This window comes from Leiobunum rupestre, chromosome 2, assembly GCF_980474605.1.
Source record: "Leiobunum rupestre chromosome 2, qqLeiRupe1.1.hap1, whole genome shotgun sequence".
Classification (NCBI taxonomy): Eukaryota; Metazoa; Arthropoda; class Arachnida; order Opiliones; family Sclerosomatidae; genus Leiobunum; species Leiobunum rupestre.
In genome coordinates, this window is record NC_143385.1 from 63987450 (window position 1) to 64004100 (window position 16651).

Sequence of the window (16651 nt, forward strand, 5' to 3'; positions counted from 1 at the left end):
GTCGTCTGCTGTGAATTCTAAACAAACAAAATGGCGTAAATATTAGTGCTTTTACGGAAGAAATGTATTAATAACAAGTATAAATTGCGGTAAATATCACCATGAATGCTTTCAAAGTCTTCGTAAAACCATTATTTACCAATTTCAATTCATCACGTATCCAAATAACAAATATAAATGGTAAATTAAAGTGTAAGTATATAAGCCTTGCGTTAACACGTGACGTTCTTCGTTTCTGTAGCTAAAAGATTACAATCAAATGGCCCAGGAAATAACTTTAAGATTAAAGATGAAATAATTAATAGAAACCCATGTAATTTGGAGCTAATGCTGCTAGCAAGAAAGCCAAAAGGGTTTGAGCTAGACTACCCATCTCGTGAATACTGGTATCGGTGAGTATTCCGTTCCATCAGATGTGGACAATCCATTGTCCACATCTGATTCCATCCTTTAAACCCTTTCACATGGACATACTGATGGGTATTAATTTCGTAATTAGATTACATTTTGAAGTCACATCAAGAAACATACGTAGCAGAGTGGATCACAACACAGGATCAACTGTTGTTCAAGCAAATTCTTTTGAATGGCCTATACGAAAACAATTGTACAATAGCAAGGGTTTAAGCACTGTCGAGAACATTGCTCGAATTCTAGCTCATCGTTGCTTCGAAACAGGAATTAATTTTGTTCACTTTGAAACGGATAAACAAGAAAGTCAAAAACTAAAAGTATTTCTGCAAGTTTTACAAGAGGAAGGGTTAAAAATTGGAGAGCTGAAACCTTATCAACCTCGATATTTGAATGAAAGTTACTAGACAATAAATTCATTAAATAGAAATAGTCTATTTTAATTTATAAAAATAGTAAAAACATTTTCATTTTGGCTCCAAATATTAACAATGATAAAAGCTTAGAATGTCATAATTAAGCAGTAAATAGAACATTTTATAATTAATTTGTGGAATATAAATTGATATTATAAAATTTAAATGCATTATTAAAAACTAAATGGCAAAAAAATATTAAGAGTTGTTTCTTTGACTTAAGGTGCTCCAAACCCCCAATGCACTTGCCCTCCCCCAAAACCTAAAAATATCAGGGTTGCCACTGTACCTGGAAAAGTCAGGAAATTTGAATATGGGTCTAAAAATCCAGGAATTTAAAATGAAAAATCTCTAAAAATCAGGGAAATGTCATGGAATTTAACTTAGGTTGCAAATAGAAAACTAAAATTTAGGGAAAAAAATCCAAAATATTTTATCAAAATAAGTCTAGGAAAATCTAGAAAAGTCAGGGAATTTGAATGTGAAAAAACTGGCAACCCTGTATATGTTAAAAAAAATTGTGATATAACCAAATACTTCACAAATATTAAAATGTATCTGGAAAACATGTTTCACAAATAAAATAACTGATCCATGAGGCTTTCCGCAGGTTCACGATGAAGTGACTGACCTACCAAGAAGGCTAATTTATGTGCATACTGGCACGGTGCAGGCACTCTTATTGTACCCTACAAAAATACGCCAAATAAGTTTTCATCAGCCACTCATGGTTGATGAAATAATTACCTGCCAATTGTAATACATATGACAGAGTTTATACGTCAATTTTTGAACGCGATCTGGTCGTATCCCAGTGGTGTCGTGAATAATATTAAATTGGGTTGGAGTAACTGTGCCATGTCTTACGCTTTGCGCAATCAAATAGAAATCGTATCTGGAATAGGAAATAATTTTACTAAGCAATTACCATACTGCCAACTAAGAGCATCAGACACAGCACCCCACACAAGAACGCAACCCGTCAAAAGTTGTGCATTTTCTTGTGTACAGTTTTCATTGGTTAGACGCTTTAGCACCTGCTGCCGTGCCGTTGAAAGAGGAAAATTTTGAAATTATTTTCAACCTCGCCCGTAAAACGTTCAGCGTAAAGGCTCATCCAATGAAATTTATACACAACACTGCGTTAGCATGTTTAAAGGCTAGCTGAGTTCTCCTTTTGTTTGTTGCTCCTAGCTGCGAAGTACAATGATCGATTTACCGTTCAGGTTTTGTAACAACGTCATCTACTACAGTGCCTGGGGGTGGGTTGCCGTAACCATCATTTTGTACTTTAAAGAAGCGAGTACTAATTCTTTTATTTACTACGACAAAGCAAAGCCTAAGTCTGGAACAAAACCAAGGTACTGAATTTGAAACTAAAACATTAGCAAAACTACAGCCAACGTTGATCTTGTGCTATAGTGGCCAACCCATTAGCCAAAATTCAGTGAGCAAGGCTATAACGAGCATGTCACTGCACTCATACAGTTTTTTATATTGGCATCAATGCAAAAACTATTCTAAAAATAATATACCGCTAGGGGCGCTCAAACCATACAGATATCTTTTGCTCGTAGGTTAATATAGAAACTTCAACGAATGGGCTGGCCGCAATAGCGCGAGATCACAGCTGGCCGTGGAAAAACTTACTCTTTCCCCTTTCCGGCAATCTGCTCGTAAGCTTGTAAAATTTGCTGAACTTCATGCTCTTGAACATATCCAATCTGCCCGTCAGAAACACCGTCGCGATAAAAGAAGATTAGCTCAGGAACACCACCATTTTTTATAGCAAACTTTTTAAGCAAAATATAAAAGTTTGTGAACAACTGATCTGAAAGTTCTTCTCTCTGTCCGTGAAATGCGATACGACTACTCCATTGCGTGCAATGGTTATTCATTGTGGCGACAAGAGCACCAGCAGAACGCCCTTTTTGGAAAGAATCGTGGTAGGTATCAAAGCCGCAAATCATAAATCTGATACCTCTAAACGGAATCTCTATCTTCCAAGGTGCTCCACCCAATTTTGAATTAATTTGGATGGCAATTTTAGTTGCGACAGATTTTAACATATGACGTTTGGATAAAGTTCGGCTAACTATGACTTGTGATGAAACTTAAAAAAAAAGAAATATTAATTGAAGACTGATGATGAAATTATTTAACAAAAACCAGATTTAGAAAGTACGTTTACTTACTAGGATGGTCAATGCAACACATTTTCTTTATAGCATCATATCGTTCTTTACGATTGTTAGGAACAATAACAATAACAAAACTTGCACCAGCTAGTTTAGCTTCTTTGCAAGCATTGATGAATGACGTAGTATTGCGTTCATCAGCCATTATACTATCGTACAAATTGAAGGCAATTAAAAAGAGAAGGTAACTGAAAATGTGTTTAGTGATTCGTTACAAGTTTGGCAATGAGACAGTCATTTCCATGGGGCGGCAAACAATCAAAAACGTTCTGTACAACTCTTCGGCATTTGGACGGTCTCGGGCGGAAGAGATTATGTGGAAATTGGACATGGATTGAGGCTCAAACAAGCGTCGTTCTCTCATCACTTGTGTAAAATCCCCGTTAGTAAATGGTATTCCTTTCTCTCCGTGAATTTGGATCACTTTTTCGCCTTCCATTTGACGAGCTTCAATTTCAAGCAGATCAGTTCCATATTTAACGCCCCATTGAGCCATATCTTCAATCGCCTAAAAAATATTAACAATAACAAATAAACCAAGTCTGTCCTTAATACTGCGCTTACTTTCGGGTTACTGTTACATCTCTGAATAAATCTTCTTATCTGCTCGATGCGTGATCTTGGATCTGGTCGGGTAATAGTAGCTAACTCTCGCATAATTTGAAAATCAGCCCTCATACTATCCGTTAGACCTGTCATTACAGAAAGCTCTGGTATTAAATATATTACGTCATTTCTACCAGAACGCAAGTCGCGCTCTTTGGGACGGCATATGATCAGGGGTTGTTTATGGTCCCGAATGTCAATGTTATGTTGCTAATGAAAAAAAAATAAAATAGACTTGTTTACGTTTAAATTGAAGACAGAAATAGGCTGAAATTAGGCTTGTTTACGTTTAAATTGAAGTTAGAAATTGGCTTAAATTAGGCTTGTTTAAGTTTAAATTGAAGAGTTCAAAATAGGCCTAAATTAGTAGTACGCTTGTTTACGTTTAAATTAAAGATTCAGAAATAGGCTTAAAATAGGATTATTTACATTTAAATTGAAGTCAGAAATAGGCTAAAAACACTGACTTTTTTGTAGTAATCAATATACGTAGTGGGACCGGTTCTGTGGCTTTCAAATGTATCTCTTGGCGTTTTAGTAAAATCAAAATCATCTAACGTGTACGTCTTATTGTTATAGTTTGTCATAACAATACAGTTGGTCAACTCCCTTTGGCAACGAGTCTGCCAATTCTGTCGATCTTCTTGATAGAACTGATGCATTTGATCTAATATTGTCTCACAACGAAGTACTTTGTGTATGTTATCAATAACCATCAATAAATTTTGCTCGTGCATTCTTATGGCTGTAATAACGCCAGGCCATAATTCTAATCTGTAAGTATGATATTTTAATTCACAGCTTTCCGAGTTAAAACTTTTCAAAATCAAATATTTTTTTTTTACTTATATCTCTCGACTGGAATTTTAGCCTCAGCATCAAAGAAATGACGACCAATTTCAACAAACTTCATATAAAGGAAATTCCTGGAAAATTTTAACCATTTTGAATAAAAATATTCCAAAATAAATATTGAATTATTATTTCAAACACGTACTTTCGTTGCTGTGTATTTAGAAGTCTGAGAACTTCAGGGTGTTTGGCATTCAGTTCCCCAGTAAGTTTAATTTTGATTAAAATTGGATGATTGTCAGTTCGACGAACTGATGTACCTTCAAATACCTTTAAGACCATAAAAAAATGGAAAGGTTAAAAATAAGAGCTTGTTTAACTTTTAAGTCAAGTATGTTTAGGTACATCTGATGCCAATCTATTTGTAGTTTTCAGGTCTTCCATACCATCAAACACAAAACTTCTCCCAATCACATTCACATGATCAAATAGCATCGCACGGCGCATTTTGGGAGACTCCACAGTTGGGCTAAATTCAACACGATATTGGTAAAATATAAAATCTAACCCACGGGTAGACTCAACCTTGATGTAGTTTGTTAATATAGTAAATTTATCCCCCGAATATCCTTTCAAAACAAAGAAATTACATTTTAAAACGGAAATAAGTACATGCTGAAAATTAATATTTACCCTTTTTGTCTTCACATGTTGGGGGTCTGAGATTCAAGCATTCCACGGTGGACCTTCGTCCACGTAAAGCCCCAGGACCAGCACCTTCGCTTAATTGCATCTCCTGAAAAGCTCCACTAAGGGCAGCTTCTCCGGGTCTAACTTCATGAGCTAATCCGCTTTGTTGTATAGCACGACCAGTTGCAATGGGTACTGCCACTTGCAGCTGTGGAGACGGAATTGTTAGTGGTTGAGCAGTTTGGGCTTGGGTAGTTGGAACATCCATTGGCCTGCGAGCAGGCTCTGATGGCCGTTGGCCTCTCGCTCTTCCACGGGCCCGGGAACGACCAATACCCGTATTCTCCGATGGATTCATCTGAAAACCAGAAGAAGAAATGGAGAAAACATTGGCAAACGCACTTGACTAACTAACAAGGAGACATCCCGAAGTGTAACCCACCGATTTTGTTCAAACTAGGGGGATTGAGTAGAAGTGTCTACCATCTTTGACAGTTTTCCATGTAGAGGGGTACGTTCAGCAGAGCCATAGACATAGGAACTATACTTATACCTAGACAAACTGCTGGATCTACGAAATTGAGGCCGGTTTTGAGCAATGGCGCTTTCTTATGCGTGATATGGACAAAATTATGTGGCGCCGCCTACGGCGTCTACGCGCGGCTAACTATACCTAGGCTATAGCCTTGACTATACTAAAAAAAGTAAGTCAGCTGTAAGATGTAAACAAAGGAAGTATGGAGGAATGTACCAATAAATTTCCAAATTATATAATGAAATGTGAGTAAATATTAATGATATTTATCTGTTAATGTAATACTTATGAATATATTAGTTTCAATATTAATATAAATAATAGCAGAAATACATGATAATAGGAATAAAAATAAACAGTGTCTGAGTATTTGGCTATTGACATTGCAATCAAAGGATGTAAAAGGGAGGTATAATTGTGGAAGGGATTCTACACACAGTGATAAAGGATTAAAGAACTCTTATTGCCCTTGAAAAAGTATTAGCTTGGTGAGTCTTTTTCGAATAGCTGCTTTCTTCATTTGATCGTTTATGTCTCTGCTTATTTTCCTCAGCCTTATGTTAACGTATATTTTGATAATCTTTTTCATCAAAACATTAACGTGGTGTTGTGATCCAAGTTCGTCATCAAACATGTGTTCAGTAAGAGTTGGAAAAATATTGTCCGTTACTAACTGGCGCAGAACCAAACATTCTATTTTTAAGTCAATGTTTTTAGCCACAGTTTGAATTGATCCAAAGTATCTCACTGCCTTCTCGGTCAAGCTACAAATCTTGAGAACACTAGCTGTCGGATGACATAATCCACCATTGTCCTTTAAAAGGAGAAGAAGTTTGGTTGGATCACCCTTTACATAGCTTTGACTTGATAGTGAGGAATGCCTTTCGTCTAAAGCGTGTAAACATGTTTCGAATTTTAATTCTTTTTGTAATTTCTTTACAACAAAACCAGCCATATAACGGATTATGTTTTCTCGTAAGATGTTGGATGTTGATGTTTCATCAGTAAGAAACATAATAAAGTCATCCATTTCTTCCTCTAGAGATTCTTCTTTAATAACTCTAAGTTCGTTGGTTGGAACTGGCACCATGCACAAATTTGGAACATGAGTGTTGTCCAAAGCAATTAAGTGGCCACTTTTTTGATTTTCAATTTTAGTAACCAACGTGTTTTTGTATGCAGCAGTGAAGTTTCTACAAGTAGGATTGTTGTTCCAACCTCCTCGCTGACGAATTGTGTTAAAAACTTAAAATATAACTCTAAATGGTCCTGCGAAAGTTTTTAAGTTAAAAGGTACCTTAAAAAATAAACAATTGTTTGCAAAATCTGGTATTTTAAAAAATATACTTCAGTGGTCCATCAGGGGGAACAATGTACTTCTCTCCAATGTCCAAAACACTGTGAATTGTGACACCAAAACCAATAATGGCTGTCTTTCTTTGGCTTTAAAAAATCAAGTTGCCTTCCAGGTCTGTTAAATTGAATAGAAGTTCTTTAGTCTTCATTATGTAACATTTGGTTATTTCAAGGTTGGAAAGCCGAATTGGTGCCTTGTAACCTTTAGCCCATGGATTTCGAGAGTTCAATACCTCAAACAAACTGCAAGGGACAGTGAGGTAAGATACGGTGTCAAAATTGTGGAGAAAAGTTGCTTAAAAATTGTTTTTTTGTAGATACCGATCAATTTTTGATATAAATTTAGATGTTGGCCCGCTTCCTTGAAACACTGGATCACCAGCCTCTTTCAAAAATTCTATGCTTTTTGCCACAGAACTGCTAACTGTTTGTGCGGCCAAGTTGACTTTCATTTTTTGAGTTTTAAACTGTATATGAAATTTTGATAATTTGTTAACCAACGTTAATCCTTCATATTCTTGATACCTCTGAAGGATGGCAATATATGCCCATTCGAATTTCTAAATATTTACATTAAATTTCCTTTATAAATTTTTAAGGTGAATGTTAGATCACTTTTTCCGCTCGCAAAAACCGAAGGAATTGAGTCTTCATTAAGAATTTTCCGCGTGAGATCTTTCGCGTTTTTGCCAATATGATAATCTGATTCTTTAAAGTGTTTTCCACAAACAAAGTGATACTTTCCGGGTATTAAGTTCAATCGATTTATTGCCTTAAGATATTTTGAGCACAAGTTTAAGTTAGATTGAGGTAATCTTTATTGTGAAAAATGGACAATACAAGGTTTTAAACAAAGACCTGAAATTGTTATGATAAAAACAAGAAATACTTGTGAAATGGTATTTTTTCCTTTGGTGACCGACTTTGACGATTGGAAGCCACACAAGTTTGTACCATTTTCAATTGTTTGAAGTTTAAATTTACGTAAAATATTTTATTTCGCGTTGTATTTTACCAAAAACTAACTTTATTTTCGAAAATTAAACAATTTTTACAAGTCTCGGTAAGCAAATACGTTTTTGCGTCCAGCATTAGAATTTTCCGCTTTTTATAGTTTCTCCATTCTCCACCAAACGATTTGGTGGCGCCACGGAATTTTGTCCATATCACACATGAGACGCGCGTGGGACTGAAAACCGGGCACAAAAAGCTAGTGCCTTCAGAATCTGCAATACTCGGTCTAGGTATAAGTATAGTTCCTATGTCTATGAGCAGAGCTCATCGGACGTTTCCTACTGTACGCTTTTTCGAGTTTCCGGTTTTGACGTCACGATGCTCATCGGTTACTCACCGAAGTCATGGCCAACTTCGCGCGCTCACTACCCAAAAGATCAAAAATAGCGAAATTCGTTCTTTGCCGCTACGGAGGCGCTGGAGCCACCTCCGGACCTAACTATTAGCATAGAATCGAATGGAACGATTATGGTTTTTCGTTACTTTAAGGAATTTATTGAAAACTATTCGATATATTCGTCGATGTCAGAGGTAGAATAAACCTTTTTCCATGATTTACAACCCTTTTCAAAATTTTCTAATTCATTTTTCCCGCCGAGATCGACTATTTCCAAAAGTGCCACCGCTCAGGCGTCAGTGAAAATCACGTGTTTAGAATGGAATGTAAACAAACCGACATGTGGAATTTTTCATCAAACGTTTTGGTTTGGATTTTAAACTATTTGATGGAAAGTAGATAAACAATTAAACTGATATTTAAAGTGATGCAACTAAAATTTTAGCGTAATGAGCATAAAAAATACTTTTAATATTTTTATGAAATAATTTGTTTGACGTAAAAGTTAATAATTGCATTTTTTCATTAAATTTTAGAGACATATATAGTTGGAATAATAGTGATAATGAATGAAAACATGAATGAACATTGGTAAAAAAAGTATGAATACTGGTAGATATGAATGAACGCTGGTAAATATGATTATATGAATACTGGTAGATATGAACAAAAACTGGTAATTATGAATGGTAGATATGAAAGAATCCTGGAAAACAATGAAGTATCACTGGTGAATGGTGATCAAAATATGAAAATCCATAATGAAGTTTTCTCGATTGAGGTTTGTAAACTAGTTCCTTTACTTTCTCAAATCAAATTGTCTTTAGTTATGTTATCAACTACCGGTGGTATTATTTTGTCACAGATAAATTTGGCAGATATCAAGGCATGAGGGACATTAAAATTGCAATGCAAAATTGGACACCTGGTAAGTTTCGGCAACACGGGAGATTCAATATTTTCGCTAATTCTTGCTGATTCTCGAAAATAAGGAAGTGCTGCCTCAATGAAACATTACAAAATCCTTATTTGGGTAACTTATACCTCCTCTGTCGGATGTTTTAATAAAGTCTAAAAGTGTTGAATTTGAGAAGGGTCCGGAAATGCACTCGAGACACAAGCTACAAAATTCAACTTGCACCATTTTCTGTACCACAAAACCAGCTACGTAAGCCAAACTTGCCAATTTTAAAGTGGTTCGTTGCGTGTCAGGCTCTGTACTCAACACATTTGGTATCATATAAGTTGGATACTGTATAGCCACTCTAATCTAGAAGGTTGGGTAACGTGCCTTCGGAGGCCTTAGAGCGAACTATACAATAACTATCCTATTATAATAAGATACTAATATTTCTTAGATATTCCCACCAAGGGAAGAGAATGCAACCTGGCAGCCACTGGGGGAAAACTACAACTGACTAGCAAGCTAGCTGGGAGTTAACCACTCCCATACTAGTTTCTGACTGCTACTAACCACTGACTCTACAGCTCTTAAAAGCCCTATCTCTCTCTCTGCTACCTCCTTTTATACCAACTCCCACACTGGTGCCACCACCCGCGCCCTTGAGATTTAGGCCTAATAAGATAAGGGTTTGCCTGTTTGGCCTACTAGCAATATGACTGCCACTGACCAGGTTGGCTACAACTGTGGGAATACTGTAGGTATTGCCATTTTTTCCAGCATTCGTAATTTAAGACCTTTACGGTAATCTGTTTCACAAAAATGTAAACTACATACAACGCTCAATTCTGATCTGTCATTTATTTGAAAATTATCCCGAAAGATATTTTCAAGCCACATGCCTCTCAACGCCCCATCAGAAGGAAACTCGTGGAAAGAAACTCCAGGTGTTTTGCCTTTTACAGATGGGTCATAGGGAACGCAACTCGGAAGACATTTTTGGGTAATTTATACAAAAATTATTGATATGTAACAACTTTAAATAATAATTGAAAAATGAAATAAATATCTTTTTACATAAATCTAATATCATTCAGCATTAAGTAATTATCAAGTGTTCAAATTTCCCGCCGCGAAAATTGTTTTAAAAGACAACAAATCTAAAATCCAACAAGGCTTAACTATTCATACAAACTATTTAAAAATTACCTAAGTAATGAAGTATTTGAGGGGTTATTTATGGAAATTGAACTTTAAAGTTATAACCTAAGTATAAAATAAATACAATTTTCTGATATTTAAATAATTTCCAGTACTATGTACTCATTATGGTCAAGTTTCGCGCCATAGAAAACCATGTTATTTATATCGTAAAAGGAGCCGACTTTAAGGTCCGGAAGTAGCGCTCCCGACGGCCGTCGAAGACACTAAAAACCAGACTTTTATTTCGCGCCAATACACGGATTTGAAATTCTTTGGATAGGCCGCCTGGTGCGAGCGTAGTGAGTGCGCGAAGTTGGCCATGCCGAAGTCATCGGCTGGAAGGGGTACGTTCAGAAACAGTCAACGGAAAAAAACCGATGGATTTATATTTTCCACCGATGAGCTTTTTCGTCATAATGACGTCGTAAGTTGCTGAACGCTTTTATTCAGTCATCGGTGTTTTTTAAAATAGCGTAGCATTAATAGTAGTTTTACGTCAGTCATCGGAAAAACCGACTATCTCTTTCGGTGACTTCGGTGCCCGAAATTAAAATGCCGTTCAGTAAAACACCGGTGTCATCGGTGACTCAGCGGACTCACCGGTGAGCGTTTCTGAACGCAGCCATGAGTCGGTTTTTCCGATGACTGACGTCATTACTGACGTAAAACTACTATAAAAGCTACGCCATTTTAAAAAACACCGATGACTGAATAAAAGCGTTCAGCAACTTACGACGTCATTATGGGCTGCGTTCAACAACTCTAAAATAGCTCAGCGCTGAGCTCAACGGTCAGAGGTTTTTTGTTGAACGGGTTTTTTGACTTCCGGTTTTGACGTCACGTTGATCATCGGAGACTCAGCGGGAACATCGGCTGGGCGAGATGGTTTTTCCGTTGCTCATCGGTGTCGTGACGTCATTCGACAAAGTTAAAGGAGGGGTAGCAGACGATATTTTGTTCGTTAAGTCAGCGAACTATATAAATCGTACAACAACTTTAGATTTTTGTGACGTAGCGTTGATTAAAAGAACTCAACGATAACTCAACGGTTTTTCTCCGTTGATAGTTGTTGAACGCAGCCTATGACGAAAAAGCTCATCGGTGGAAAATATCAAATCCATCGGGTTTTTTCCGTTGACTGCTGCTGAACGTAGCCCTGGTAGACGTGGGGGTCGGCACCGGAAGTCCCCGCTTCCTTCCCCCCCATTAAAGGGGGGCGTGGCCTAAACTAGGTCACTCCCGCCAGGTGGCGCGCGTGGTGACCACGCGGTTACACGCGGCGCGTGTACTTCGCGCTGATTGGCTGGTGTTTTGGCGCGAAATTGTTTAAAGGAATTCCCGGGCTCGCCTCCGGCGCTTTTCTCCGCGTTTATCTCTCTCTCCATTCTTAACGCTGTGATAGGTTTTGATTGATTTAGAACAGGTGTTATTCTGTGTAGAAAGTACGAGGATCCCCCGTTGCTATGGTGACTTCGGCCCGACGTTTAAGGGGCGCAAATACCTTTAGTGACAATACACGTACCGAGAGAATCGCAAACACCTATTAATTATTTTTCCGTTGTTTAGGAGGCGCGCGTCTCTTACGAGTTCCACTGCCTGACTGGGGCTTACTCATTCTGTCAGCGGCTTTATGTAACAAATTGCTTCCGGCTAATCGTAAATTGTTGTGGATAGCCAATTTCGGATCTACACCGGATTCCAAATCACCGAACATACGCTTTCCGATACCTAGCGCTTCGCTGCGTAAAGGTTTTACCATAGGTGTAATATATCTCATTAATTTCTTAAATATTCCAGCCAAACCACGCCCTCTCTGGTAAACGGGACCGGCAAAAACTCCTCCTCCTCCCCCATATTGAGACTTATAGTAACGGAAATAACTGTCACTCTCTCTGACATCTTTCTTGAAATGAAGTCGAACGACCGTCTTCCCCGCGTTAAATATCAAATTTTCTCCAAAATCAGTTTTTAAGTCTATCTCGATCAACTCTAACTCTCTAGATTTAACCGGGTAATAGTCTATTTTGTCGTATATAATAGAATTATTATGAGGCTGGTCATTGCTCGCTAACGGTATAATTTTCATGAGAGGAGCGAAAGTATCTCCGGTGTACTGGGGGTATAGTAAATTCGAATACAGATAAAGCGTACTCGCTCCTCCGGATAAATCGGCGGGATAAGTACTGTCGTGACCATCCAGGTCAAAATCGAAAACCGTAAATCCTAATAATTCGCCTAAACCTTTCTTACTCGATTTGAAGAAAATAGTCACAGCCCCGTGATCGGCTTCTACATGGATTGTGCCATTGGGGTTTATATTGAAATGAACGAGGTTCCTCACGTGATCGGGTATAGAAATAGAAAAAATAGATAAAAATTTACATAAAAAACATCAAAATTGATCAACTGTTGATCAATTTGAGGTCAAAATCCCATGTTATTTTCAATGGGAAAATTTTATATTTTGTTGTTGTCAAAAACATTTTTCGTTGCCATGGCAAAACGGTTGCCCATTGAATAAATTCCCTTTAGGACTTTTCATGATACATGAAGGTCTACCAGTAACCAATCCCCCGAGTTTGAACAAAATCGGTGGGTTACACTTCGGGATGACTCCTTGTAAGTTAAACCGGGCTATATTATATAGAAATATTACTTTTAAGTGTTGGTAGGAAATAAAAGTTTTGGCTGGTTGCAAGCCAAGAGGATATCTTAACAGAAATCAAAGATGAAACTATAAACAAACGCAAAACAAGTAACCACCGACGCCGGCATTTCTCCAAAATTGTTTTTGATAGAAAACTACGTCGAAAAGGTAGGTCCCGCGACGAAGGAAACAATAATTGGACATAGCTACACAACATGAAAAAGTAATAGATGGCGCTATACATTATAGATAAGTTATAATCCACAATATTTACCGATTGAAAAATGTAAAATTTAAATAATGACTTAATATTATGCTCTAAAAGGTAGTGTATGTATAATATGATCTCTAATATGATGGTTTTAAAGGCGATTAGTTGCTAAATGTAATATAGGATTGTTTTAAAAGTTTTTCTTTAGATAAAAGTGACAAGATACTTAATTTATACATACATGAAGTATCTTGTCACTTTTATCTAAAGAAAAACTTAAAATGTTATAAAGCCATGACTCAAAAAAAATTAATATTAAATTCAAAATTATAGGATTGGCTTTTAATTCAGGAGTTATATCTCTCTAACTGCTTGATGCACCTGTTTTTTTAATATATGAATCTATTGTAGTAGGCCTAATTAATGCTAAAACGTCGGAAATCTCAAAAATTACTTTTGTACCAATGAATTTCAATTTGTACCCACCCAAAATTTCATTAATCACATTTTGGTCTATAATTTTCCCAAACCCTCAGAAATACGAATTATATTATACGTAATATATACATATAATTACATAAATTAAATACTGAATTAGATTTGCTATTTTGGTAAAAACTGTTCTATTTGTCTTGAAAATCGGTTACAAAAACACCATACAAATTTATAAAAACCAACAAAAAACAGAAATTGCTTAAAAAAATATATATTTACTTGGAGTCCTATAGGCTGTGCCCGATTTTTACTTTTGTACGGTTTGTACCCCACCCGATATTTTCCTTCTGCCGCCACGTACTGGAAATAGGTGCCAAGCGCTCAATATACTGCTGTAAAGACAAGTGGATCGTTCTGTTTTGATATTCGCAGGGGCCGTGGCTATCAAAAAAATTCGCCCGGGGCGAGTGAAAATTTGGCGCCCCCCAATCTCTATATATATTTTTTTTTACGATATAGCTGCTCGGCCCGGCTATGTTTATTTTCGTCGATGAAAGGTCATATGATTGTGTCAAGTTTCGGTCTTTGTCTTTTTGGAATTGCCCGTGTTCTATTGTTTAATTAAGTACATTTGTAACATATAAAACTTAAGCTTCTATAGCTATAAAGCAACATACAAGTTTAACGCTAAAAATATATTAAAATATTTAAATTTAGTTAACCTGTTTACGTTCATTCCACAAATTTTATTTTATGTGTACCGTTCAAAGCCGAAATTAAAACACCTAGCTGAAAACCCGATCTTTAATTTTATTTGACCTGTTCGAAACCAAAATTAAAACACCTAGCTGAAAAACCGATCTTTCATTTTATTTGACCCGTTCTAAGCCGATTTTAAAACCCCTAGCTGAAAGCCTCATCTCAACGCGGTCATTTCTGGTTTGGCGCTGGTTTGTAACCGAGGTTCGTAGATAAAATTTTAAACTGTTAGTACCATGGTTCGTCGAGAAAAATACCAAATTGGTTTATAGCTCGAGCCTAAAGCGGTTTTCAAGTTGAGCGCTCTCGGTTTTTATGGCTACGAATTTCTGCGTCCCTTTTGCCTCAGTTACTTTTAAAACAAGTTGGCAAGCCAAAATATACCTCTCCTCGGTAGAATTGTCCCTAGTGGTATTAATTTCTCGAGATAACCCTTAAAGATATATCTCCGCAATTTAGAGTTATTTGTTAAAAATATTAACCCATTTCTATCCCGCCCGGTATAAAATTTTAATTATAATTAAAATAATTGAGACGAAACGACCAATTTTAATTTATTCAGAATATCATAAGTTAAGTAGTTACAACAGTACGTTAGACGTACTATAACAATGCACAATTGAATTAAACCCTTTTACAGAACAAGTTTATCAGTTAAATATAATACGACGCCAATTTTAATGAAAGAAATATCTACAGAGGCTTTTTGGAATTACTCGCTTACGAAATACTTGCCGCATCTTTAACGCTCATTTTATTTCAACACTCGCCCTTGATGAAGATACCGTAGATATCTGGTAGTGGACGACTCGTTCACTTCCTGTTGACGTTGTGACGCATACCACATGAAAAAGACCAATGCCGTCCAATTTCCAATATCATATAATGACTCGCACACCCAAGAAATCGTAGATATCCAAATATCCACACCAAATGTATTTACAAGAAGCAAAAACCTTACCATCAACAAAGCACAGAGAGCCACTTGACTAACCGCCAGCTTTTAAAGCAATTAACGTTAAATTATCTCCTTTGAATTAACAGAACTATATATAGGTCGTTAAGAAAGTGGACTACCCACAGGGTCTACCCTTTAACCCTCTAATCTCGGCTGACTGCGCTAAAACAAGATTTAACCTTTAAAAAATACCAGATTAGGCCTTCATAAATTCATTAATAAAAAAAGACTTTATTACCTATTATGCTTACGATGCCTGTCTTAATTTCAGTGAATCTAAGCAGCTATCGGTGGTTCTGTGGTAGAGCGCTCGACTGCCAAGCCGAATGGTCTGGGTTCGAAACCTGGGTGGCGCATTTGTTTTTAATCAATAGAGAAACGCTAAATTAGAATTTCTTCGATGCAATAATTTCAATTTCAATTCTATTTCAATTAAACCAAAATTTCGTACTCTATTAAATACGCTTCCGATAAAGCTGAAGGTCTAATTTTCAATAAGGCGTAACAAGTGTCGGTGGTTCTGTGGTAGAACGTCCGCCTGTCAATCAGGAGGTCTCGGGTTCAAATCCCGCCCGATGCGATCGCAAATTGATACTAAGACGAATACCGTGTACAACTGGTGGAAACCCTGCCATTGAACGTTGAGAGGTAGCATTACACTCAGCACTCGGTCCGTCCCAAAGTCATTAAGAAGAAGTTGGAGAGAAAACGCCCATATAAACACAACAGACTCAACATGCACATCCATCAGAACACAAACACAACAAATTCAACACTCACAACCTACGCATAAACATTACAAAAACGTAATACACCAAACCGTCACGACGGTGAGCGAAAAAACACCATCCAAACCAAACCGCAAATGCATCCGTTAACGCTCACCGTCACACGGTGGTTTTGCCAACCCTTTGAGAAACTGCGTACGCAGTGATTACACTTTGCACCGAAAATGCGAACGCGTTCGCAGTCCTGACAGACAGACACACCCACAGACCCACCCACAGACCCACCCACAGACCCACCCACCCACAGACCCACCCACAGACAGACACGGTCGTTGTATAACCCCTCCTAGGGGACTTTGTCCCCTCGGAGAGGTAAAAATATATAAGACACCGGTAGCGCTATCTTTTAAAAAAAATACGCAGTCTTATTTTAAAAATACGCAGTCTTATAATT

General features: G+C 37.1%; 2 protein-coding genes and 2 long non-coding RNA genes across 13 annotated transcripts; 3 read left to right on the forward strand and 1 right to left on the reverse strand.

Moving 5' to 3' along the window:
* Nucleotides 1-14: 14 nt before the first annotated feature.
* mRpL18 (mitochondrial ribosomal protein L18) lies at nt 15-1002 on the forward strand. The gene is made up of 3 exons (XM_090166089.1): nt 15-180; nt 242-392; nt 500-1002. Exons 1-3 carry the CDS (start codon nt 102-104, stop codon nt 816-818), a joined length of 549 nt encoding a protein of 182 aa, XP_090022215.1. The 5' UTR covers nt 15-101; the 3' UTR covers nt 819-1002.
* On the reverse strand, nt 827-13220 carry LOC149958723 (piwi-like protein Siwi). 3 transcript variants are annotated; one of them, XM_090166087.1, is made up of 13 exons: nt 13116-13220; nt 5117-5471; nt 4829-5052; nt 4629-4753; nt 4477-4557; nt 4099-4405; nt 3590-3841; nt 3241-3533; nt 3023-3174; nt 2478-2940; nt 2047-2172; nt 1575-1722; nt 827-1516 (listed from the first exon to the last, which is right to left on the reverse strand). In XM_090166087.1, the coding sequence occupies exons 2-13, from the start codon at nt 5469-5471 to the stop codon at nt 1400-1402; spliced, it is 2643 nt and encodes an 880-aa protein (XP_090022213.1). In that variant the 5' UTR covers nt 13116-13220; the 3' UTR covers nt 827-1399. The 3 variants fall into 3 exon arrangements, with proteins under 3 accessions (XP_090022213.1, XP_090022212.1, XP_090022214.1); XM_090166086.1 differs by lacking the exon at nt 13116-13220 and adding an exon at nt 5556-5666; XM_090166088.1 differs by lacking the exons at nt 2047-2172; nt 13116-13220 and adding an exon at nt 5556-5669.
* On the forward strand, nt 5630-7587 carry LOC149958724 (uncharacterized). 6 transcript variants are annotated; one of them, XR_016478557.1, is made up of 9 exons: nt 5637-5893; nt 5992-6136; nt 6202-6289; nt 6366-6518; nt 6600-6623; nt 6691-6941; nt 7001-7117; nt 7178-7264; nt 7322-7586. It is a non-coding gene; the product is annotated as an uncharacterized LOC149958724 (long non-coding RNA). The 6 variants fall into 6 exon arrangements; XR_016478556.1 differs by having other exon boundaries at nt 5630-5893; nt 6353-6623; nt 7322-7587; XR_016478554.1 differs by having other exon boundaries at nt 5633-5893; nt 6366-6623.
* On the forward strand, nt 9055-10285 carry LOC149958725 (uncharacterized). Of its 3 annotated transcripts, XR_016478334.1 has the most exons (4): nt 9055-9136; nt 9221-9283; nt 9348-9388; nt 9450-10285. It is a non-coding gene; the product is annotated as an uncharacterized LOC149958725 (long non-coding RNA). The 3 variants fall into 3 exon arrangements; XR_016478332.1 differs by having other exon boundaries at nt 9221-9388; XR_016478333.1 differs by having other exon boundaries at nt 9348-10285.
* Nucleotides 13221-16651: the final 3431 nt, after the last annotated feature.